The sequence below is a fragment of the Danaus plexippus genome, chromosome 11 (genome assembly GCF_018135715.1).
Source record: "Danaus plexippus chromosome 11, MEX_DaPlex, whole genome shotgun sequence".
In the NCBI taxonomy this organism is placed as follows: domain Eukaryota; kingdom Metazoa; phylum Arthropoda; class Insecta; order Lepidoptera; family Nymphalidae; genus Danaus; species Danaus plexippus.
Window position 1 is genome coordinate 3,515,801 of NC_083544.1, and position 26,180 is coordinate 3,541,980.

At 30.6% G+C, this 26,180-nt stretch overlaps 3 protein-coding genes across 5 annotated transcripts in view; 1 reads left to right on the top strand and 2 right to left on the bottom strand.

Annotated features, from left to right (window-relative positions):
• The window catches only part of LOC116765552 (Golgi-associated PDZ and coiled-coil motif-containing protein-like), a 35,154-nt gene extending 13,655 nt beyond the window's left edge, over positions 1-21,499 (bottom strand). Inside the window, exons 1-2 of one of the 2 annotated variants that reach the window (XM_061521865.1) lie at positions 21,380-21,499; positions 20,912-21,039 (exon numbers count right to left, since the gene is read on the bottom strand). In XM_061521865.1, coding sequence (XP_061377849.1) covers positions 20,912-21,039; positions 21,380-21,467 — 216 coding nt within the window. In that variant the 5' untranslated portion in view covers positions 21,468-21,499. The remainder of the gene's footprint in view (positions 1-20,911; positions 21,040-21,379) is intronic. The other variant, XM_061521866.1, reaches the window with a different exon arrangement.
• On the top strand, positions 4,529-18,771 carry LOC116765551 (uncharacterized). 2 transcript variants are annotated; one of them, XM_032655053.2, is made up of 10 exons: positions 4,529-4,724; positions 14,574-14,683; positions 15,580-15,691; positions 16,526-16,623; positions 16,705-16,815; positions 16,900-17,115; positions 17,670-17,788; positions 17,927-18,023; positions 18,138-18,370; positions 18,523-18,771. In XM_032655053.2, exons 2-10 carry the CDS (start codon positions 14,582-14,584, stop codon positions 18,725-18,727), a joined length of 1,293 nt encoding a protein of 430 aa, XP_032510944.1. In that variant the 5' UTR covers positions 4,529-4,724; positions 14,574-14,581; the 3' UTR covers positions 18,728-18,771. The 2 variants fall into 2 exon arrangements, with proteins under 2 accessions (XP_032510944.1, XP_032510943.1); XM_032655052.2 differs by having other exon boundaries at positions 4,530-4,652.
• Positions 21,500-22,674: 1,175 nt separating the features above from the next.
• On the bottom strand, positions 22,675-25,796 carry LOC116765941 (GTP-binding protein Rheb homolog). The gene is made up of 5 exons (XM_032655592.2): positions 25,614-25,796; positions 25,454-25,525; positions 25,040-25,247; positions 24,626-24,755; positions 22,675-24,415 (listed from the first exon to the last, which is right to left on the bottom strand). Exons 1-5 carry the CDS (start codon positions 25,660-25,662, stop codon positions 24,326-24,328), a joined length of 549 nt encoding a protein of 182 aa, XP_032511483.1. The 5' UTR covers positions 25,663-25,796; the 3' UTR covers positions 22,675-24,325.
• Positions 25,797-26,180: the final 384 nt, after the last annotated feature.

Genomic DNA, 26,180 nt, shown 5'->3' on the forward strand with positions numbered 1-26,180 from the left:
ATAAGGAAAGGGCGTAGATCTTCTTAAAACTCGTTGTGTACTTGAATTGAAACCTTGACCCTATTGTAACAAGTTTATTTGTAAGCAAAGCCTACGCCATGGATATATAATTATACCATTTTAATATTATGAAAGACCACAACATGGTATATAGTAGATGTTAACAATCCATACAAAGTTTGTATGGATTGACACAAAGATCGAGAAAAATATTTTCTTTTCTTGGGACAATTTATCTAATTTTATATGAGGTGTAACAAAGTTATATTTCAATTATTTCAAAACAAAGCCTATAAAAAAATTGCTTCGAATCGATGAAAAAACGATATTAAAAGAAATTATACCACAAAAAAATAAAATATATGAAAAGAATAATATTGGTAGAACACTTTTAACTTCTATATAAAAAAAAAAACTTAAAATATGTGTTTCTTTGTAACAGAATTCAAGAATTCCTTATAAAAACTATATACTCTTTTTATAAATTCAGTTTCAGTATGCCATAAAAGTAATTATCGATGCCGGCCAACATTAAAGTTTAAAAATGAAATAAGAGACTTTGTATCTTCAACGGGAGCTAATAAACCCAAGTGCAATATCAATCAGGAAACGTACCCTTTTTATGGGATCTATAAAATATAAGTTTCATAAACACAAGTTTAATATTTTATACGCAACATGGATCACATTTAAAGCAATTAACGTTCATAACCTACATTTTCTCGGTACCGCATCGATATTTTGCCAAGTAAATAAACCTAAATAAAGTTTAGATTATAATTAGTAGTTTCTTTAGACATGGCCGACATTTAACCTGAAATGTTATCTTAAAGATAGCTTGTTTTATTTTGGCATTAGCTGTTCGGATCTGTATCTACATTAGCTACGTTAAAAAATGACAAAATTTTGTTATGATTTATCATGATTATAAAAAAACAATATAGGATATTCTTAGGAGCTCCATTTAATATACGAGTGATGTTTGACAAGATCAGATATTAATTGCAACATATTTATACACACATTGTTATGTTATATTTTTTTTTTGCTGTCTACACTTGCCTTTTAGTAGGATTAATTTGGTTTTCTTAAAAATAATTTAAGACGAGGAAGTAGTCGCGCTAGTATTATACTATTAATCCTATTATAATAGTACTATTTAAAGCTCTAAGCTTACGTCATGTCATTAAACGTCGGCACGACAAGGAATTTTATCACACAAATCACGCAATATTAAGCAATCAGAATAGTCAGCTGAATCTGATAAGATTTGCAAATTCTTTAGTGTCTTATTTACATTCCTTCATGATAAAACTATAAATAAATAATTATTGTCGACCAGACATACTGATAAGAGAAATTAAACTTTCATCTCCAACGTGAATAAAATACTCCTCGGCTATGATTTGTTAACCAAATATATAATAAATAATACACGATACTGCGTATAACCATTTATAAATGTAGGAGCTATCTTTCAAAGGTTCAAAGCTATCCTGGGCATGTACATACCAAGCCATAATAACGCTCATTCATCTGTCATCAGATAATAAAGTATAAATTTGAATACGTAACGCACATTACAATAAATTCTATATAATTACTATTGAATCATAAATACTATTAGAATAATCGTAGTTTTCAAAGCGTTCCGATGTCACCTTGAAGATAGTTACTGCAGCTTTCTAGTAAATGATACGTAAAACCGCAAATGGACTTAGAAAATCGCGATAAAGTTTAATAGGCTGAGGGACATACTCAGGCTGGCAACGAACAGTTAAAATAAATTGATTTATCGTTTATTGGTCAAGCGTGGACACCAGACGTTTTCTGTCAAGCGAGCTACTAACGGCCTAATACACACACTGTCAGGATTTATGTCCCAAGGGGTCTAATGTTTGGACTCCGTATAATTGGTCGGTTACGCCCCGCACGCGTCTGATACGAACGCTAGACGAATTCGGAAAGCACAATAAAAGCAAAACGCTGCGTGACATTTTCTGAGACTCATTCAAAGCATAAAATAGAGCAAGACGTTATTGCTTCTGATATTTTAGTCTGAATTCGCAAATTACTTTTATTTATATGCACAACGAGTTAGAAAATCGACATAAATAAGAAGCAAAAACAATATTGATTTAAATAAGGTTGAAACTAAGCGTATAAACGTTAGCTATAAAGCAGTAAGATAATTATTTTTGTTTAATAAACGGTGATCCAGTATAGTGTGTGTTTTCCTTAACCACTTTGTTTCCACATGAAATATACCTTCTTAGCTTATATTTCTTAACAAAGTTTAAAAAATTTGCGTCATGTATCAATATAAAATTTTGCCAATTATATTTTTCATGTAATATATAATTACATAGTATATTTAAACATTTTCAGAAACAGAAACAATTTTGTCTTTATTAGCCAAGGGTATGTTTACGTCGTTAACTATATGAAAGTCGGTGAAATATCACAGTATGGCCTTTAATATAACCGGATGGTATAATATCGGTTGTAAAATCCCCGCGGGTGCGAGCGCTGGAGCAAAACCAACAAAACCTGTCAGCTGCAGGGCCATGGACATGCTTCGCGGTATTCGAGATTGCTTTGTAATTGATGCGAGAGAATCAATTTATGCTAACCTGCGACCGGTTGCTGGTATCCCTTGTTAAAGTATGCCATAAAGTTATGTTTTAATTTCACAATGCCACCGTATGTTTATTTTATATTATTTTAGGGACTTGATAACATTCCAGCGGTCATTTAGGAATGGTTGGCGCAGTAAGCATATACAGGCAATGAAGCTTAGAGCATTACGCTATATCATAAACCAGAGTATAATATAATCTGTTTCTTACGTCAATAATATATTCTGTATTATAATTGTCTATTTGGCGCCATGTCTACATATTAATTAGTATTATGTTCTTTAATTGAAAATATTCTAAGAAACTACAACCATTGAAATAATTGAAACCTAGCACATTAATTAAATAACCCTTGGCAGGAATGTAAACTATAATGGCAAATAAATTGACAATATAATGTGCCTCACATAGATAACTTTAGACTAACGCATGTTTCATTCTAAATACATATTTCTTTTTATTTCCTTAAACTTAAGCTTATTTAATAGGATAAAATTAATATTGAAAGAATATTTTACCTTATAAAGACATTTGTAAGTACTCTGAAATTATTTATAATTAGGTACGTTCTTATCTGTTATTTAACATAGCATGAAAGGAAGCCGCATTTTGCGCACAGAACTATTGTGTATTATGACAGTATCATAAATATTTACTAACTCAAGATCGGTCTTTACAGAAGGCGGTTAGCATTAATAAGTTGTAATGGCAGTTTACGATCACCGCCGTGTAATTATAACATGCGCATAAACCACAATAGTAGATTTAATAAACAATAAATAAAACCACTATTCATTATACTAGTGATAATAGACGTTTAATTTTTTAATATTACAACGATAATTTAACTTGATATCACATTATAACGACGTGTTAGCGTAAACCTTAAAATATTAATAATTTTTTACACACCTTATCAAGTTTACATTAAAGTAAACTAATGACGAAAATTCCGTAAAGATAAGTGTTAGCCATTAATATTGTACAATCAAAGATCTTCATGAGAAATTAAACACTATCTTCAATATAATCGTAAAATTTTTCCAATTAATATTACAGATATATATGTATATAATTATTATTAATCTATTAAACAGTCTTTATACTTAACGATGTATACTTTCAGTGACATTGCTGACTGAGTGTTTCCAGTGACACTTGACGTGTAACAGTTCTCTGGTAGAAAGTGAAACTATCAAATATTGAAAGAGACGATCGATGATCATTTTAAAACGTTATTAAATAAGACGCAGCCCGAGCGACCCATGCCTCACAAGAGTCAGCATGATACCACAAGTGTATTATGAGATACTCCGTTTCACAAATAATCAATACTTCACAGAGATTTCTTCTTTTCTCAATTAGCATCTAATCAAGGGAGTCATTTAGTAGAACCCAATACACGATTTATGGCTGCGGATCGAAAACTTTCTCACGCGCTTCACATCCCAGATTCAGCGCACCGCACTCCGTTTTATGGTCGCTACTTAGATTATGTTCTATGATTGCTTATTTTGAATGGATTTATGATGTTGGCAATAAATTTACTTAGCAGTTCAAACGATTTCTACTTCAAATGGAAGCTGGAAACATTTTCTGCTCACGTTACCATTTAAAATAAAGCAATTTATCAATCGGAACTGGGTTCATAGCTATTTGAAGGAAAAATTCAGTTTGTGAAAGCTGTAAGAACCATTTTCACATTTGTATGATTGACTGGGAAATGCTTCAAATTAGAAGTTTTATTTCCTGTATGGCGATAATTCGTTATGGGAGATGTGATTAATTGGCGTGGAAAATTTCAGATATTTCAAAAGAAAGGCTTCAGCGCAGGGCGGGCGGGGAGGTGCGCGTACGCACGGGGCGTGGTCCTGTCGCTCTATTTGCGCCAGAGCCGCTTCGGATGCTGCGGCGGACGCACCTGTCGTCACACAGCGGAGCAAACGACCGCCGCGTTTATTTGTATCGCAAAATAAAATAGCATGCTTTAGACACACGGTGAAATGATTCAATGTGAGTGTTCAGTGAAAGTGACATTTAATTTTTAGAGACATCTGCGTGTACGCATCGCTCGACTAACCCTAGGTTTGTGTAAACATTTATCGCTTAAACTAATAATATGTAAGACATTTTTTTTCAACGTTTCGCAAATATTCTATTGAAAATCAATACTAAAGAATATGTTAAGATTTGTCTATTACACCATGGACGTAATTATTTTGTTTTATGTTTTAACTTACGGTATGTAAAACAGCACAAAATTATTCTTGAAAACAGGAAAATCGATAACCGTTATTAAAATTTATGAATTATATGTATTTCATTGCAATTTTATTTTTTAATAATGTTCTAGAACCTTTTTCTACTATTAAAAAATATACAGAAATATGTATTATTTCAAAGTATGTAGTTACGAAAAATCATTAACCCGGTGAACCAGTAAACACTGTTTTAACTCAGCAGTTACCAGTATCGTCTTTTTGACCGGTTTGACAATAAGGTTCCAAGTGGATGAGTACGGGTAGACATCTGTGGTTTAGTACATTTTTTTTATTTTAAAAACATGCTACATTAAAGTAACTACCATTTGATGCAAGTAATATAAAAATAACAAAAAGGCCATCTCAAGCCCCGAGCTTCGTCATCCTACCAGCGGTGATTTCATATTGGTCAAGGTAACGCTTGTTTGTAAAGCCTTTGACTGATTATTTTTTGTTTCGCTAATTTTGGCCGCCGAGTGTGATTTGTGAAGCTTTTGTTTTAATTCACCATTTTAACCTGCATTTTTCGGTATTAACACATTGGTTAGTCTCGTGAGTTATGTTTCACAATTATTCAAATATAATCGAGTGAGATGACGAAAAAAACTAGTTTAAACGTTGTTGTCTTAAGTCGTATTGTATTTTTAAATATAAATGAATGTCTGCCCGTCCTTGGATAAAATATGGTATGAATGCGAATTCATCATTTTCTTGTTATTGCTTTGTAGGCACAAGAAACTTTGTTGTAAACCCTATGGTATGAAATAAATAAAAAAAAAGCAAAAGAAAAATAATAAATTTAGATTCTTTCAGCAAAAAACATATCTATTTTAATTAAATACTCATTGTTCTTGGATAGTTTATTGATCAAAGGATACATTATCCTCACATACGATCCACTTTCACTGCGGGCCACACGTTCGTGTTCAGCTTCCGTATAAGCGCCTTAGGTGACCGGAGCCGTAGCTTATATTCTTAACAATCAATCACATTCCAACCAGAACCCGGTCCTTATTTCTCATAAGCGATCTACATTCCATTTCCAGAACATGGTCGTAATAGAAAATAGAGTTTGTGCTCGCCACATGACTACTAGCTAATAATTTCAATTACATTCGTTCGTCCAGATACAAACCACTTCGATGTAAGAATCGTGCGTTATTATGACTTATTTGTAACCAATTTCCTAATGTTTTTCCTAGATGAATAATATAAAATAGCTTTTACTGTCACGAAGTGCTATTTCTAGCTAGCGGGTCGTACGTTGAGAATATTAAATTACGGGAATATCAATGAGCGTCTGATACTTTTATCAAACAATTTGGTAAAAACTTTAAATATGTATTACTAAAATATAAGTGTTTTCGTTTTCGGTGGCGGTGTTTACCGCCACCGGAATAAATATGTATTTGCATTGAAGGGTGTATTATTAATTTGGGTGGTATGCATGACAACGTGGGCAAACATACTGCAAGTGGCCCGTACGACACAAGTGCGTAGTATTTGCTTATCACAAACATCGCTCCCGACACGTCTCCCAACACGACGCTGATAATATTGCTCTACACAAAACAAAACATTTAACAGACGAGTAAGGCGACGTGCATTAAGATAAATCACTCTAAAGGTATACGAATCTATTTTAAATTGCTATCGCTATGAAAGACTCGTTTAATTTGTGTGAAATACCCTCTATACGAATTAAATTGTAAATAAAACAACTACGAGTTGTCATCAAATCATTATCATTAAAGAACAACATAAATAAGCTAATAAATTATAGCAATAATTAAATCAGTATATTCAAATTTGAATCCGATTCGAAATAAATTATGGAAAAAGCAACGTTTATTTGGCTATAGATCACTTATGCAAGGGACTGATTTATTGATGTAGTATCTAAAAGTTCTTTGAATAAGTAACATTGTTTTCTTAGCCTCTTTATGAGATGAGAGAGAAAGTATCTGCACATAACATTTCGTAACCTTTTAAAACAAGAAAACCTACGGTTCGATTTGTTTTCTTAGAAAATCTTGGCTAATACGTAATAAAGCTAAGTTGATATGTTAAAGACTCAAAGACACTCGCTTCACATTGTAATGATAAATGAAACATCTATTAAGAAACACTATAATTTAAACACATAGTGTTGACTTATTTCAAATAACGTAAACATACGAGCGAACACTATTTATATGGAAATCGAATTAAATGAAGCAATAATCCTACACGTTTATGTTATACCGGTTACAATTATACAAAACAAAATCATTAGAATGCTTTGTTGAAAACAAATACCTTAATTCAAAGAAATAGTTTCCGTTAACTACGTAACGGTTATAAAGAAAAATTATAATACATCATATAAAAACTCACAAGCATACTTGAATAATAAGATCATAAACTTATATATCAATGAGAAGTTTAAGGAAATCAAACCATGTCGCAGAAATTTATACCACAACACTTTTTTTTATCTCAACAGCTACTGATCAAAAGAAAGCATGATTACGTTAATAAAGTTATTAATATCATAGGAAACTGGTTTCATATCAAACCATCTGGGACCATCCGACTCACAGTTAAACCGAGATTTTACAAGTTCGTTGACAAATTACTGTGAGTGGGACTCTAATCGTTATTTATCTTATTTGAACGTGTATAGAAATGAAACAAGATTAAAAAAAAAAGTGTAACCGTCATGTAAATACAGAACATCAAGTCAAACAAAACCAGGATATATTTTATCCTCAGCAGCGTGGTTCATAATGTCATGTTGAAGTTCCCATTTTTACGTCTAATTCCAAAAAGAATGTGTGCCTCGAAATGAGACCGTATGTTACATACGGTGCATTCCAAGCAGTAAAGCTACTTATAGGCTACCGGCACTGGCCACTTAAATTTTAGGCCATACTGTCCGTTTCGTATTATCTTTTATGTTTAAAAGCAATTTTACTAACATGAAGCTCAACTAGACATTCAACTCAAACAGATATTGAACCTCTTCACAAGCCTCTGCTGTCTATGAATCAACCTTAAAATTTTTCTATGAAAGTCATCGTAATGTCAACAATGACATCACACGTGATTTTCCTTGTATCTTGTATTTGTATATCTCATAAAATGTTAATCACTATTATACATGTAGTTTACAAAAAAAAAATATATAATTAAATATTAATAACCACATAAAAACTTCATCGGAAATGAGAATTGATTCAACATATATATTATTAAATTAGGCCGAAATTTCCATGCATCGATATTTTAAAACTAATTGATTAATATACATAAAATTTTAGTAATAAAATCATTATTCATATGAATTGCAACACGTTTGTAACATCTACGTGAAATTTAAATAGAAATATATGTATTCGATATTAATTACTTATTATCTTGCGGACGGACACATAAATCAGTACAATCGATCGCTTTTTTCTGGTTTAATATTTAGTTTGCTTTTAATTAAGTATTTAGTTAGTTCCGTTTGTACTAATACGGATTAAAAGTGTATTCCTATTAACACTGAGATGATAAGATTAGTGAGCTGTCAGTGTGTTTGTATGCAATGTCGTCTTGCTCAACCCGAGTGCAGTGCGCTTGCTGTCCAACGATGACACGATAACCTGACACTAGCTTGTTTTGACAACGCATTGTTATATTGCGATCATAATCTGTACGTGTATTACAATGTAACATCCGATAATAAGGAAGAAACAATTAGATGTAACATGTTATGATCTAATGTTAGAGATTGTCAACATGCTGGTTGGTGATGAAATGAAAAAAAAAATTAATCTTCCCAGGCACAAAGCAGTTAAAGATATTTTAAAATATCACATCTATGTTTCTTTCATTACATTCTTAATGGCCACTATTACATTGAATAATTAATAAATAGTAAATATTTCACATGATTTAAAAATATTTTTAATAGTAATTTATTAAATAAAAAGTACGAAGTACTAATAAAGTAATGTGAACATCACACGTATCATTTGTTAAGGTGTATTAAATGACGCATTCGTAGACAGAAATTAACTTTCAGTTTACGTCTTTACAACTTATAGACAAGTGTAACATTATTCTCGGTATGTTGGTACGCAATACGTGATATATCTCTTCATTGGAATTCATCAAACACCCGCAGTGTAGCCCGAAGGAAACTTAAAAATAATAGTAAATTCAACCATCTTAAATATATATTGATATAGAATAATAAAATTAATAACATCTTCACAGAAAACGGAACCTAATTAAAGCTATTAAGAATTAATGAAACTGAACTAAATAACTTTAGAGACTGGTCGTACTAGCAATAGTTTGTAAAAGCCTTAGGCAAAAATACGCAATTCAAAAGATTTTAATGTATATCAATTTGATATGATATTGAAACCAAAAGTAATATAACTTGTGGCAAAACGTAAATGGACACAGTATTAGGAATAGTTTAAAATAATAGTACTTAAGGAGCCACAACACGCGAAGGGTTAAAATAATTTTCTAAATCTCGTCTCTATAATGACATAAAATAACTTAAATTACAATAGACATAGAAAAAATGACCACTTCATTTTTATATTTCTTACAAAATGTTTACTCTGAAACATTAAAGGTACACAAATATTTTTAATAGTAAGTTTAAAATGCTGTTATCTTTAAGACATAGATAAAATTTGTCCAAAAAAAATTAAGCTGTATCAATTTACACGAGGGTGACAAATTCTTAAAAGCCTTCGTTTTTGTCCATTAGATGTTTCATTGTTTTAATGTCCCAATACAAAACGTCAGCTTAAATATAAACATATAAATGTATTTCAAACAACTTGTAACTATAAAAAACGAAGGAGTAATTATAACTGGACACGTAAGTAAAAAACTTTAAGGATGAAACATTCCATTAAAATTGCATTAGCGCTATAAACTAAAGATATTAATATTTCAAGGGACCGTTTATTACTCGGCGGTACAAACATATATGGGACTTAAACACAGTCTCATCTTAAACGTTAGATAAACCGTGTTTTAATAAGTTTGAGGAATCACTTGACAGCATGCCACCTTTAACATGATGCGTTAAAATGTAGTATTTGAAGTAACATACAATTGCGATGACATAATCTATTAAAATGTAAACAAAAGGTCAAGTTATCTTTAGGGCTAGTTGTCGATAGGCCGGCTCTGGCCGCCGTGCAGTCTGTCGCGCCATTTAACCCACTTTCGCACACCTACTTCACATTACTTCAGTCAAACAAAATTACAATACAATTTCGCACTAATAAAAATATATAAATTATATGGAAAAGAACATTAAAGTTCAATAGAAAATTGATATAAAAACTAAATGAATTCGCAATGAAAAAAATTTTAGTGTCGAATAAATAATATCCTGAATGTTGGGTAAGCAGATAACATGATCTTAGTGAATTCATCGCTATCTCAGTATATCAGCGAAGTTTACATTAGGCTGCTATTGCGAGAGTAAACTGAGCGTATGTCTTGAGTACATACGACGTCGCTCACAAATATTTTGAAATTTTTAAATCCTCTTGCTGAAGGTGTTACTATGGAAAGTCACTTGAGATCTGACGATGATTCATATCGATTCCTTAACGTATCCCATGGATTGTGATATTAAACATTTTTATTTTATAAAACTATTACTTTGGAATTTAAATGCCGTGACTCACAAGTTTCGCAACTTCAGCAAATTTATCACCTGCTACGCGACGACATTCCACGATCCCTAGCTACTGTTTACAAACTGCAGTTTTTGCCTTACACTTTCATTGATTTTAACATTTTCACATAATTAACAACAAAGCTTTTTCACATATTCCAATTTTTAATATTCGTTAATACATATTAATACCCATAAAAGTATTTTACTATATATGACCTTAAAAGACGTCGTCTTATCTGACATTAATGCTTAACGCCATTGTATAGCTAAATAGTCTCAAATGCAGTATTATAATATATATTTGATACGTTTGTATAATTTTAATTTCACTAAAATATTAAAAGATCTTTTTATTTAGTAATTCTTAATAATATTTTTTTAAATAAAAAATATTCTCGGAAAAACTTAATAACTTTTGAGTGCCTCCAAAGATATATTCACGCACGCCTAAGAGAGAATAGAGAAGAAAAAAAGAATAAGGGCTAAGTTGAACCTTTCTGTATATTTTTTTATCATGTAATTATTATATATTAACATGATAACAAGTGACCACATTTCTATTGTTAACATTGCTGTAATAAAAAATCTAATTTGTGGCCTTCCGTTCACATTCTAAAACGGAAGCCGCATGACTTAGCAGAAAAAAACAATTAATATCCTTTTTACACAGCCAAAAAAATATATATGTATTTGAAGCAGATAAATAAGAATAATATAATGTTCGTGTAGCGCTGCTTAGAAATTTAAACGTGATCTCACCAGGAAGCTTTTATACTATAGGACAAGGGAAGGACAAGACAGGCCAACGACTTCTTTAAAAAAAACAAACAAACTCCTTTAAAATAAGACACCTGCTTCGTAAGCTGTTACTTTATATTAAAAGTATCACTATGAGTAAATAAGAATTCTTTGTGTCATAAAAAAATCACTTCGATGAATTTTCGACATAACACACGATGTTAATTATGATTACTGCATTAAAGAAGCCGTAACAAGCGTTAGTGCTCTTTAGCCATCTTGGCAAGTCTCCAGTTCCACTGAACTTTGACAAAACAGCGGCGTTAATTGCTCATCTGCAAATCGAATCTCCTGTTACAGACCGGAGCATGAAAATTTATTTACTACACTTTTACGCCCCGTAATTATTATTACTGATACTGAACACCACCAGAGGTACAAAATACGTCATGTAACATTACACTTGCATTTCGAGTCCCCAATAAGCTAAAGGTCGACGCTCTCCGAAAATATGCCTTTTTCTTTTAGCTTTATGATCAGTTTCGTGCTTTACAAAATAAAAGCATGATAAGCGGTTTCCTTATTGAACATTTTATAAACCGTTTTTATTTTAGGCATGCGTTTAACAAGACTTAATTCAATAGAGACAGATCGCTATTCTATAAAGATTTGTAAAGATGCGGGGTATCTAATAGTAAATAATGATTTATTCTCATTACCAAAATGTTTTTTTGATATCTATTGATCAATAAGATGTATGTTGTCAGTTTTTGAGTACATTTATCGCGTCAATAAATCTGTTAGATGGGAATTTGATCGGAGTTCAATTAACAGAAGTGATACATATCAGACAGAGACGGCCGTAACGAATTAAGACAATGTTAAATGGGCACAGAATGTCAGCTGGCAATGAAAATACACGATACATAAGTTTTTAATTATATAACCTTTTTTATTGATATTGATAAACAGTTCTCCGACGTCTGTAAGCATTTTCTTACTATTAATATTAATCGAACAACACTCTCGTAATTGTTATATTTAAAAATCAAAAGATATTTCAATAAAGTTTTTTAAAATCAGTTTTATAGGTTTATTCAATCCAACATGGCATAGAATAAGAACAAAAATACATTACATTAGATTAACCCCGGATTTATCAAAATTACAACGCAATCCAGAGACCGTTCTGAGATTAAAGAACTTAATTCACTACCATCAATATAAATATTAACGTAGATGAATCATGACATTCGACAATTGGATTATGCAATGGACAATACGACGAGTGTTTAATTAAAGCAGACGTTGCACGATGAGTTGTGCTCGCTTGCGTTTAGACACAGTGTCATATCATAATCCAACAGCTCGGGGTCCACGAACTGCACAGGAATGCAAATAAATAGATGCACAGAGCACACCTGCCCGTGATCCTAGGAATAAACAATGCATGTCAACACGCCAGAAGAATAAAGGTACACCTCGTGCGTCCAGTCACGATAAACTTCATCTTCCGGAACTGTCTTAAGACTATTGATGTCTTATAGCTATAAAATCTATTTATAAAACGATATTTGTTAAGCGTATGTCTTACCTTCGCTTTGATGCTGGATTGCTCATTGAGCTTTATACCTTTAGAGCTTTAAAATTATTTGTTTAACGAAAACATTAAGCAGAATTTCGATACATGAACAAAAAGCAAGATTTCATTGTTTGTTATGAATGCTTGTATGTTCAAACAAAAGTTAGGAATAACAATATAAAGGTATATGATATAAGACACAAAGCAGACGTTACAAGTACGGTAGGTTAATGATATCCCGCAAAACATGAATGAATAATCTTAATCTCGTCGTTTATAAACGTATAATGGTTTGAGTTTTATTAAAGCAACAACACTGTGTTGTACACAACACGTTCCCATTCATCAAACGCGTCAGTTAATTACTCATGCTGGAAAAACTTATAATTTCACTGAATCTTCAAACACGGACAAAAAGTTACATTACACGGATGCAATTTGTACTCTTTTTGCTCAATTTATTAAACTTCATAGCATTTATCGTTAAGTGTAATACATTAATAATTTAAATATTCTACTTTGGCATAAGTAAAAGGTTAATGATGTAGATTTATAGTGATTGATTGATAATCAACTGACATCATTTTTTACAATTAAAAAGCTGTCATTAATTATTATGAACTTCAGAATTTAATGATATCTTAGATTTTCGCGTGTACTCATTAAAATGAAACTAAGTTTTAGGATAGGCACTACCAGTTTTTTATTATGTTATAATGACATAATCCCGACGTTTAAGTTCCTTTACAGCAACCGTGATCACGGGCATACAACTTACAAGATAATAGCGACAGTTTTGTAATAATGTAGTTATTAAATAATACAAAACCGCGTAGTATCGGAAAAACTTAGTTTCATTAACAAATTTAAATCGAGGAGATATATTTTATTATTTTTATTGGTCTACAGTGAATAAAACGTAATTATATGGAAAAAAAATTCATGTTGTTTTCTCGAGAGCGGTCATTAAGTTTTAATAAAGTACATGACTGCGAAAAGTAAATTTTGTATATAACACGGTTCAACGAAATTTTTCTCAAACCTCCCATTACCGTATTTGCTATTGTCAATAATTACTCACAATTTATCTCATCTTAGTCACTTCAGTACCTATATTTACATAATTTCTTCTAAGCTGACCCACACATATGTTGACAAATTAAATGTATTTTTACAAGACTACACAAGCTGTTATTATATTTTTAAAAGATGAATTTAAAAGACCATTGATTGAATTTTTTTATAAAAAAAATATTTTATTTTATGAATCGTTATGGACAATGGTGTTTTTTATGATAATTTAAACAGCAATTTTAGAGATTTTTATTAAAATTGATAACATAGAAAAAGCCATTATATTGCACCTGAGTTCCAATATGTACCTATACATTTATTGATAAAAGATGCTGGTAGCCTATAAGCCAACTGGTACCGGTCAACCACTTTATACTTTATAGTCATGGTGTGTGTTTCTGTGTCTATGTATGCGTTTGCGTGTGTGTAGATTAACTTGGTTCCACAGATTCATTTTCCAACGTCCTCGTAACTTTATAAACTAAAATGTTTGCACGCATCCAAAATTAATGCATTGGAAGAAACAATCAGTTTCACTATATATATTAGCGTACATATATTGATTGTGTTATAATAATATGTAATTATAACAGACGGGGCGATGTTAAGTGTGACCGTGGCGGCGCTAGCGTGCCTCTGGCTGGCGCGCGCCTCGCCGGCAGACCCGCACGGGCTGCGGACACTCAACGCTTACACAAACAAGGTATATAAAAATAATATTATATATTGTAAGCCTATTTATATCTACCTTTAACATTAAGATCATAAATTGAAAGGAAGACTCCAAAGACCTCCAAAGGAAAAAATATGTTGTTTTCTCAAATGCACTATTTTTATAAAATAACAAAAAGTATAAGAAATCACCGACTCCACTACCTTGGTAATAGATTAAAAAAAATATTCCTATTAATATGCGAAAAATACTTATCGTAAAGTACAAAAAATATTTGAATTATAACTGTGTGAGGCTACCGTAGCTTATTTGGCAAAGCGGCTGGGACGTGATTTACCGGAAGTCTTTGGTTGGAATCTTGGCAATCGGTGAGTTTTTGATATTAGTTTCATATATTATTTATTTAAATAAATAATATATAAATCAAAAACTCATCCGATTAATGGTTATTTACTTGTAATTTACGCTGTAATTATTAACACTAATTTCTGTTTACAAGTAGCTATGAATAACTGTAGACAGCATATAGACATACTGATAAATATTGTTTATATATGTATGTATCAGTAAGGAACATAGTAGCAAATACACCTGCAACAATTCTTAATTTTATTTTCAATTATGATAAACCGTCTAACATGGTAAAATTTCAAGCAGTGTTGTTTACAAAATGTTTTTAAATGCCCATGTTTAAAATTCTATAAAAAAAACATGTAAAACTATTGTAAACCCCACCTTGACCTGGCTTCTGATCCCAGTCGAGCGCCAAAGAAGAAGCTTGGTTTTAAAATAAAAACAAAGCAAACATCTACATTCATTATGACTTTTTTAAAGTTTCAAGCACCTTCAAACCCAAGGCTAAATGAGAGATAAATAACCACTTGGTGGAGAAGCTCTAGTGTAACGACTAGTTTATTTCATTACAGGAATTGGGCAGCATATTGGCTAGTATCGACGAGAGGCTCAGAGTACTGGACACAATAAGTGCTGTGCAAGCGAAACAAGCCCGTCGACTAGACGTCATACAAGACAAATTGGGTAAATATAAGAATAATTCATTCACTCATTCATTTATTCATTGAAACAACGTTGCATATTGCATTATGAAAGACACTACAAGAAAATAAACTTGACTATAATAGCGAATCATCATTTGTCCACGACATGGCACGCAAAAAGTAAATAACTTCGGTAGTTAAACATGATCTGGAAGACGCGAGGAGTCTACCCAATTATAATACATTTATAAAGATATTTTGATCCCGCGGAATAATACGAATAAAAAGATTAAACAGTGTTGTTAATCGGACAATTACCTCGTTTTTGTCGGCGCTGTGACAGTTATTGATTACTTTAACGATAACTTATTTAAAACACATAACCTTTCTATATTTCACTAAAAGATTTACCGTTTTTTTTCTGAGATAATATTTCTTGTCTGTGACCGAACAGTTATGCGACTTAAATAATTTTTTTTAAAGATTTTATTAAAGTTTACTTTATGTGAAAAATATCTATGAAGGATAAATTGTATTACACTAAAACAAAATCTATGCTAACAGTGCACACATGTATTTATTCCGACCTAAATTTTATGTTAGTATTTAGGCTGGAGTATTTCTCAATAGCCAACAATGATTCAGAACATCCTTATTGTGTCATATCCTATTTTAGAACCACAGAGTAATGTCAACTTTCGCAATATTGATGGCAACCATTTATCATTTGCAATTGACCAAATAGGGGCACCACTTAAACTATGGTTTGTTACTGTTTGAAGCATTATAATTGGTATGCAAGGAATTCCATACCAGTATGCAAAATTAAATCTATGTGTATATTTCTTAACCAAATAACATATCTGATCTACAGATCGAGTTGAAACTGCTTTATCCCTAAAGCTAGAGAGAGCTCAATTAGCAGCGGAGAGGTTAGAACATAGGCTTCACATGTTACAAACAAGTGTTCAGGTATATAACAGGTTTACCTATTACGTATAAGATAAACTACAATTATTGGACACACATCGTAACACGTATATATGTTTTCAGAATTCCATAAAGGAGAGCGGTGAGACAATAGAGAAAAGCCACACGAAAATAATAGAAGTGGCTCAGAATCTGACCAACCACATTAACTCGCATACCCATCTGTTACAGAAGGTAAGTTAGATAAAATATTAACAAGCTTGAATTTAAGTTGATATAAGATGTATGAAGGTATTTACGGTAATGTATTGTGTCAAGGTGAGTGGAGCCTACGCGGACACTTGGCGTCGAGGTCTCCTGTTGGAGTCCTTGGTACGGGACGGAATGTCGCTGGTGAACGTGACACGCCGCGAACTGGCCGACGGACTGCGAGCTCTCGCTAGACGACAGAGAGACGCGAGGATCACGTCCGCTGATTTGGAAGCTAGCTTTTCTAGACGTCTCCAGGACAATACTTACAAGTTTGACTTAAAGGTGACCGCTTAATATAAATACGTCATCAATATTTATATAGGAATAGCTTACAGAATTAAAGATTAGCTTATTGAGATCAGAGTCACTTAAATGTCGGGTTAGATATGAAAATTTAATCCAATATGCACAAGACATAAATCCAAAAATATATAACTACATTAAAACGGATAATACCAATGAAAATTTCAGTAACCATTGAGATCAAACTAATATTTACTTAACTGCTGCAACAGAACATGAATACAGCTTATCCAGATACGCCGATAAAATTCAAAACCATCAGTCACTTCCAATAGATTGTATCGATACTGCGTGAAGGTTATGGCGAGAGGATAACGAGCCATGATAGATAATATTAAATGCAAATATGTATAAGCTTGCATTTTACGAAACAGGGACCTCGATATTTATTGACTTTGGAATAAAGCTGTATTTTATTACCACATAACAATATGACCTGAAACATAAACTTACGACTTTGCATTTAGTGCTATTACGGACGGGCGTAAAATGGCAAGTAATATATTTTATAAATATGAATAAAATTATTACAGATGCAGGAAGTCTTGGACGCGCAGAAGCGGTTCGTCGATTCGTGTCAAAGGGTTCAACTCGACGACCCCACACACGTGGCTGATGTTTTAGACAAGTTGATCGACTCTCTTATAAACAAGTACGATTTGTGTGAATTTAATGTGACGGTTGAATCTTTAGTGTCATCTTAACAGGCACTTACTAATAAGTTTTCAGTAATAAAAGTTAAACTGGCGATATCTTGAGAGACGATTATTAATATATTCATTAATTACAGGACAGCTTCAACGTTTAGAGAACTACAGAACATACAAGTAAATATGCGAAATCACGACACCAAAGTTATGAAATTAATCGGCAATCGACCAATTCAGGTGAATTGTTGAATAAAGTGAAATACAAACTTAACTTTTATATAGTCTCTAATAGTGAAATATATTTGAAGACGAAGATATTACAGAAATAATATCATTACAAGTATATTGCAGGGCGATGGCGCGTGCAAACGACTCGAGACGATATTCCGAAACTCATCGCATTCAGCGTTCAGCGAAAAGGAGTTGCAACAGCTGACCGAGAAGTTCATAGCTCTGACGAACAGAGCTGACGCAGCGCTTCAGAAGCTGGAAGTGCGGGTAACAGAAGACGCGGTCGAGCTCGCGCCGCCCTCTGACGTCACAGCCGCCGCCGACCAACTACTGCTTAAACTTAAAGGAATCAAGTATGAACTTGAATGAAAATAATTAAAACTTAAATTATCCTATGCATAAGAATCTCGAACGTTATTAGTCTTGTAAAACGCAGAGCAAAACACATCTTGGCAACACATAAGTCGAAAGACAATCATCTTTCTTAATAAGTAATTTTTTTCAGGAGTGAACAAAGTATAGAGGATGACGATTGGGATGATGAACAAGATGCAAATTTTTTCGATGATAATATAAGTGACTTCTCCGAAGAGGAACAAGAGACCATTAACAAAGCTGAAAAAAGTAAGCTCACAACAACTGAGACGCCTCTCACAAACCCACACCGGAGACATCTGCATAAACACCCATATGACCGGGGCCCTCGGTAGATATTATTGATATTTTTTTTATATAAATAAATTCATTTTAATAACATTAATGTTTTATTTACCTTGAAAATATAAATTAAATGAAATTTACCTAACATTATGAAAAAGATTATTTTAAATTAAATCTATATATTTAAAACAGGAGTTATAATATTAAATTATTTTTATAAAAAAATATTAATATTCATGTTAAATAAAAAAAAAAACGACACATTGCTTGTGTAATGTATATATAAATATTGTGACTTATATTACTTGACATAAATATGGTATTCAAATGCTTTGTATAATTTCCGAAAAAGTTTGATATATTTTAATTACATTTGTACTGCAAGTAACCAATATATTAATAAAGCCTAAGATAAAAAAAAAACAACAAACAAACTGTTACAGTAGAAAAGAAACTCAAGTGATTGTGTGAATAACACTCACTGCTCTTATAAATTATTTTTTTTCAAAGCTGCATCTGCCTGTATAAATTTTACTAAATCACCACACCAAGTAGACTAAGACAAAATCATTCGAAAATTAAGCAAAACCTCGAAACAAATCAATGTTATTTACAGTAAGACAAAATTTTTTGTTGAATTTAAATCTCTATTACCTAAATCGTACATTTTTGAAATTTCACCCAGCCATTAGGTTCACTATGACTGAAGCAGACGATCTGTGTTTCTTCTCTTGTGTGGCATTTATGCCTATTAATGCCTTTGTCATAAATTCATCAAACCAGACTTGGGGACAATCCAGTTTTACATTCCTATTACCTTTATTAACACTATCTTGTGTGAAGATTAATGAATGAAAATGAAAACTTCCAGAAATGTCACCGGTGATATGTAATAAGTGTGATATTAACATAACCAACAAAATAAAAATATTATAACTCATATTCATACTGACAAATACAATAGAAACTTATATTCAAGTCACTAAAATGGTGTTTTTGAAAATTAAATACCACATTAAATTTGGAAACTTTTAAAATAATGATTATTCTTAATAAAAAACAGTAATAATATTATGTACAAAAGCAAATAAGATGAGCTCTTTAACTTTAATTGTCCATTCCAGATATATCCAATTGAGGCAATGGAAAATGGACTTTCAATGGACTTGACAAAACAAACTTAATGTACCTTTAAGTCAATAATAATAACATAATAACTAAAATGAAACTATCTTTTGGATTTTGTTTTGTTATGACAAATATCAACTATAAATTCAATAATAAAATCCTGATAAAATCTTCGGGCACTAATTCCCTAACTCCATTATTTTATAGTTTCATTTAATGTTTTTCCATATTATGCCCCACTTCGATGGAATGTATGGAACACATGACATTGGATCTCACTATACTAGTATCAGTCAATAGAAATATTTAATTGTTTATAACAGGAATTTATCAAAGATTTCTTTTGAATCATTTGAAATGATTAACCAAAACTTATAAGATAACAAGAATTTTAATATTTTTACATACAAATAATATAAGATAATCCAGTCTACATTACCTACTTTATTGTAATCGGAGAGAAATGAATAATGTGTGCTTAATTTAATAGATATGTTAACTAACTAACTATCTATAGTCTGTGACATATATAGTCTGTATCATGTGACTCCATAGAAAAAACAACTAATATTATGTGATCCTGCGTAAATAACACACAATGAAGAGATAAATTATAGACAATATATTACTCTGATGTTCAAAACACATTATTGTATAGTTTTATCAAAATCTGTTATGTATCTAGAATGTTATATTTCATGTCAAAGAAATGCTCTTCATGCATCCTCACAAACTTTCGCATTTATAACATTAGTCAGATATAAATAGTTTAATAAAATATAAATAAAAAATATATTATTATTTTAAACACAAAAGTGTATGAACAAATATATCATTAAATTTTTGAAGCAGAAGTAGGTATGCAAAACCCACTAAATGTAAGAAATGTCAGAGCAATGGTTACATAAATTTTATTTGGAAAATTTTTCATGATGAAAAGGTATTTTATTTTATATTCTGGCTATTATTCTGGCTTTGTCTTTAGAAATTACTAAAAGATATATGTATTCCATAAAAGTATTTTAACTCTTATTAGATAAATAATAGAAGAATATAGTTATCTAGGTAATGGTTTCTTATTTAAGAGATTCTTATTTAAAACATACCTCAAGTTTTGCACTATTTTGAAATATAGTGAGGGCTTTGTGAGTCAGTTGTGCAAAACAGGAACTCAGTGTAGCTATCTTCTGGCGACCACAGAACATAGTCTCCTGGTCCTCGGATTCCAATTCTGCTGTAAATTATATAAGTTGCAAAATAAAGTTTTTTAATACTTAAACTCTAAGCAAAAGATCAATATCGTAATAAATATAATCACACTTTATTTCTTCATTTATAAGTCTACTCTCAGTTAATTACTACATATTTAAGTATTCTAATTATACTCGTGTCTAAAGGTCACAACTATGTTTATAGAATAGAAAGCCCTTTGCTTTACAGGAATTATAAACAAAACATATTAATGAAACGTAAGTTAACTTTGCTTAAAGAATATGTTAAAAATACTGGGCTTTAAGCTGCAATGTAGGACTAAGAAGTAAGATTGTCAAACATGACCTGTAGGATTTACTTACTTAAGCATGTTTCTAATTCGACACATGCTTTATCAAACTCCTTTTCCAATAAATCTAACCACCGAAATCCAACTCCAGTCGTCGCCATCTTCACAATAAACTTGTTGTTGTTATCAAACGTCAGTTTGACATAGTGATTTAATGTTCAAAAATTTTACGGTTTTTGTATCTTCTTTTCCTTAATTCACTCTAATTTTAATGGACAATACAGGTCTTCTTCTTTTTTTAATTATAATGGGGATGTTCTTTATTCCGTTATTGTTTATAAAACCTAAAATAATAAACAATCTTAATATTAAACAATCATCAATTCGTTTTAATCTCTATAATATTATATTCATAAATGTTTATACACATTACTCGTCTAGACAACTGTATTTCTTTAATTAGAACAATTTACAAACAAACACTTTAATTATTACAATTTACAAACAAACAAACTTTATGGAACGAATCTCCGTCTGAATTTTTGATATAAGCGTATCTCTCAAAATATTTTTACTATTAAGTAATCTCATCACTTATTTTGAAACTGTAAACTTCTTTTTGTTTTCATATTTTTAGAAAACCAACTTTCTTATCTCAGTATAGACATATACATAGACAAACCTGATATCATTTCATTGAGTCAATATAATTTTTTTTGGGTAATTTTGACCGCAGGACCATTCGCCATTTTAGTTTTGGCAATATTTATTACAACGTCCTTTTGCTAACCTGGCTCCAGCTCCGCTTTCCCCGCCAAATCTGCAATTTCATCCACTTCATCTCCAACAATGCTGTCGACATAATTAAGAAAGCTTCATTAAGCTTACTGCTAGCAATAGCAAAATAAACTTAAAAGTTATCTCACGGAATTGAACCTAATTTAAAAATTGCAAATTTTTTTCATGATTGGTTTTTTCTTTGTTTGGCATCTCTAGTTATAACATATACCTTATAATCATTAATAATTAAAAGAGAAAAAAATAGGTACTTTGTGATTCAGTTTTGAATTGATAATTTAGTTCAATTATTTATTATTCACTAAAAATTAAATTGTGGGATACTAGAGAAATCCAAAATTTCACACATTTGCTAGTGCCAATATATTTTTCATAATAAAATGTGGTAATCCGTTGCTATGCATGTAAAAAAGATTTACAAAAAAAATCTTAATTGCTATTTAATATTGATATTTTAGATAAAGCAATAAATATAAGTTCATTATTAAAGTCACCCAATTATTTATTTATTAAGAATTGTTTTACTACGATTTTTCTGCCTTAGAAGGATCTAAAGTATAGACTTTGACATGTCATTGAACTTTTATTACCAGGAAATTCGTTCTTATTTCTAATTTCACTATATTTGCGTCAATAATATTATATATACTATAAAATAAGAATAGCTCCCCATGATACCATAAAGATTTTTCTTTAAAATTTTGGTTTCTTTTACACAATTAAAATAAACTTGAAATAATAATTATTTACGTAAATAAATCTAAATCAAACAGAACGTTAAAATTTACATCAGAATAGACAGCTTTTTATTTCTTTCAACAAAAATTTACTATTTTGAGCAAAAAAGGATGTTATATTTAAAATAATCGGACCGTATCAAAAGAAACCTTACATAACATGTTGTGCTTCGTAAGTATATTAAGGTAGACAAATTAAACATATCACACTTATATATAAAATTAATTATTTACATAATTACAAGCTATAAGCTAACAAGTACAAGTTGAACATGAAATTAGTTACAAGCTACAAACTAAAAATGCTAAAACCTATACAACTACCCATTTAAAGCTAAGCTAGTTTAATAAAAAAAAAAGAAATATATAAAAACTATTTAAAGAATAATTTATATAGCATTATGAAATACTATTATATCAATGGTTGTGTATACAAAAAGTAAAATAATTACCACTTATTTTACAGATTTTTTTTTTACACTGACACCAAATTAATGTTTCTATATAATTTAATATCTGTTTACAATAAATCACATAAAATGTCTTTAGATATCTTATTGTTAATTATTTATTACGAACAGTTGATTCAATGTTGTTTTATTCAATATTCCTTTTATCTGTTCAATATTATTCATTTTGTATATTTGTGGTTATGACTCTTTTGATCGGAGCCTATTTTATAGTGTTGCTATATAAAGTTAAAAGATTTAAAAAAAGTAAGCATGTAAAGAAGAAAAGAACAGAAATCTCTTTGTAATGAGAACAATAGAAAACAAAGCACATTTTAAATATTATAAATTGAAAGTTACAAATCTATGCTCGTAAATAATTGTATGAATTCCAAATACGAAATTTGTAAGTAAGTAAAGACGAATAACAATTAATGCACTTTGTTAATCATGTTTGTGTTCCATAAGCAAAGATCATTTTATTTATTAAATTATTATATAAAATATTTACTGTATTGGATACAATGATGTGACCAATTCCTATGATTGACAAAACATGATTAGAATTCCAAAGACTAAGAAAATGACTACCAACATCCTTACCCCGCATTGATTTTAAAATTTTAATTGAATTTAAAATATTCTAAAATACATATACATTTATTTATGTTTTACATATACCGTGTCAGAAGGTCATAAAATATTTGCTTTTGCTAGAATATGTTTTTTCTATATATGTTTTTCTTTGTATTTCTAAAGAACAATATACAGTTTCACAACTATATTTGCATGTTTGCTTGCTCCATCTATACAATAATAACCCACTCACTAAGACATTACAAATACAGATACACACTTAAATTAAAAATGTGCTAACATAATTACAATTGTGTTAGGAATTTTATGAGGTATTTAATAACTTAACAACTTTCAGACAGTTGCTATGTGCCAGTTATATATATAACTGTGTTCAAACTACCTATAACTTAATTCACTTAAGCATAAATAAGCCACATAGTCCACAAAAGTTATTCATTAAGAAACAACACATCCATTCTTCTCGGGCATGTGACCGTCGGATCTTTCTATTTCCGACAGCATCGCATGGAACATGTCAGTAACAGACTGAAAAACAATATCATGTATAGTATACAAACAAATATTATAAATTGAATACAATCAATATGAAATGGTCTTGTTATTACGACTGATAATTTAAGTCACAGTGTCAGCCTGTGACCTTTTAATGTTAAGATGTATACAAAATAAATTGTTGCACAAGTTCTCTAAAATACTGAGACATATTTGTAACAGTATAATAAAGATAGATTTTACCTCATTTCTCTTTGCGCTGGTTTCAACAAAGGCCGCATTCCATTTCTCTGCCAATCTTTTTCCTTCCTCAGTACTTATCTTTCTTTCCAAATGAAGATCCGTCTTATTGCCAACCAATACTATGGGAACACTGTAATAAAATTGCTCATATTTTTTTGTTAAATTTTACATAAACTAACCTATAACAATTTTGTAATGATTAAATGAAAAAAAAAAATGTTTCTATGAATTGTGAATTCAGGTATGGAAGATGATGATATCAACAACAATAAATGGTTATACTCTAACATAATCATAAATTAACTATTTGTAAACCAAAGAAACATTAGGTGGGATCTAATATAAATTAATACATATATACTCTTTTATTCATGCATTATGTGATGATATGAGTTATATGTGATGTTCACTCACTGTATTTTGCCAACCATATCCAACAGTTTGTCATATATTATTTGTACAATTTGAAAACTCTTGCTTGATGTTATAGAGTATACCAACACATAGCCATGAAAATCCATACTGTATTGTAGAGGAAAGATGCTGTACTCATCTTGACCAGCTGTATCTACTAGTTTAACTTCATACTCAGTGGAGTTTAATCTGATAAATTTTGTAAATGCTAAAAAAATAAATTATTTATAGTAACAAAAGATATTTAGCAATTGTATATGAGGATCTTTCGGAAAACTATAAACCTATAAACATCGATAGATAATAATTCTAAGCTCAAAATAAATTCTTTCTTTCATCGAACTAAGTTACGTTGACAAGTCATGCACACTCGGATGAGAAACAGACTGCGGAGTTATTATGAAAAATACGTACTATTTTCTATTGTGGGGTCATAAGAATCCACGAACTGCCCTTCTACAAATTGTATAATAAGCGACGATTTGCCTGCAACATTTTTTTTTATTAAATATAACGTCATAACAATTACTAAGACGCACAAAAATAATACCGTCGCACAAAAACAATCACATACCGACGGATCTGTATCCCATCATAGCAATTTTTCTTTGTTTTGACGGCATCTTAGTATTCAGGTATTAAATAGACTTCAAAAAGAGAATTGAATTTAAGCAACACAAATATTCCAACTTTTCAGCATAATCCACATACATACAAACTACATAGAGATACTACATACATATGACAAACCTAGCAAGTAGCCACTGTCAATGTCGAAAGATATTTTTAAGCTATCGTGTTATTTTTTTTTTCTAAAGACTTCTGTATATTTAAATTTCTTATGCAATATTATTTCAAATATAGAAAAAATGGTTTTAGTTACATAAGTATTGTTTAGGACGAGATTTCAGATTTTTTTGGGTTCACTGAAAGAAAATATTGTGTAAAATTAAATAAGTGTACAATATAAATAGTATTTTGTGTAATTGCTTTCTAGCTAGAATATAGTCTTAATTATATAAATTATTCAATTATTTTCATTATAAAAATAAGTTTTAATGCATATAATAAAATGCGTGCGTCTTTAAAGTAATATAAAAAAATAACAATAATTTTAAAATAAAATGTTCGTGTACTCTAT

Bases quoted from the DNA above. Each gene is read 5' to 3' on its own strand.
- LOC116765941 (XM_032655592.2), bottom strand. From the start codon at position 25,662: ATGCCGTCAAAACAAAGAAAAATTGCTATGATGGGATACAGATCCGTC. The intron at 25,526-25,613 runs GTATGTGATTGT...AAAATGTTGCAG, and splicing joins GATGGGATACAGATCCGTCG to GCAAATCGTCGCTTATTATA. The intron at 24,416-24,625 runs GTAAAATCTATC...ATTGTTTTTCAG, and splicing joins CCAGCGCAAAGAGAAATGAG to TCTGTTACTGACATGTTCCA.
- LOC116765551 (XM_032655052.2), top strand. The intron at 17,116-17,669 runs GTGACCGCTTAA...AAATTATTACAG, and splicing joins CTTACAAGTTTGACTTAAAG to ATGCAGGAAGTCTTGGACGC. The intron at 18,371-18,522 runs GTATGAACTTGA...AATTTTTTTCAG, and splicing joins CTTAAACTTAAAGGAATCAA to GAGTGAACAAAGTATAGAGG.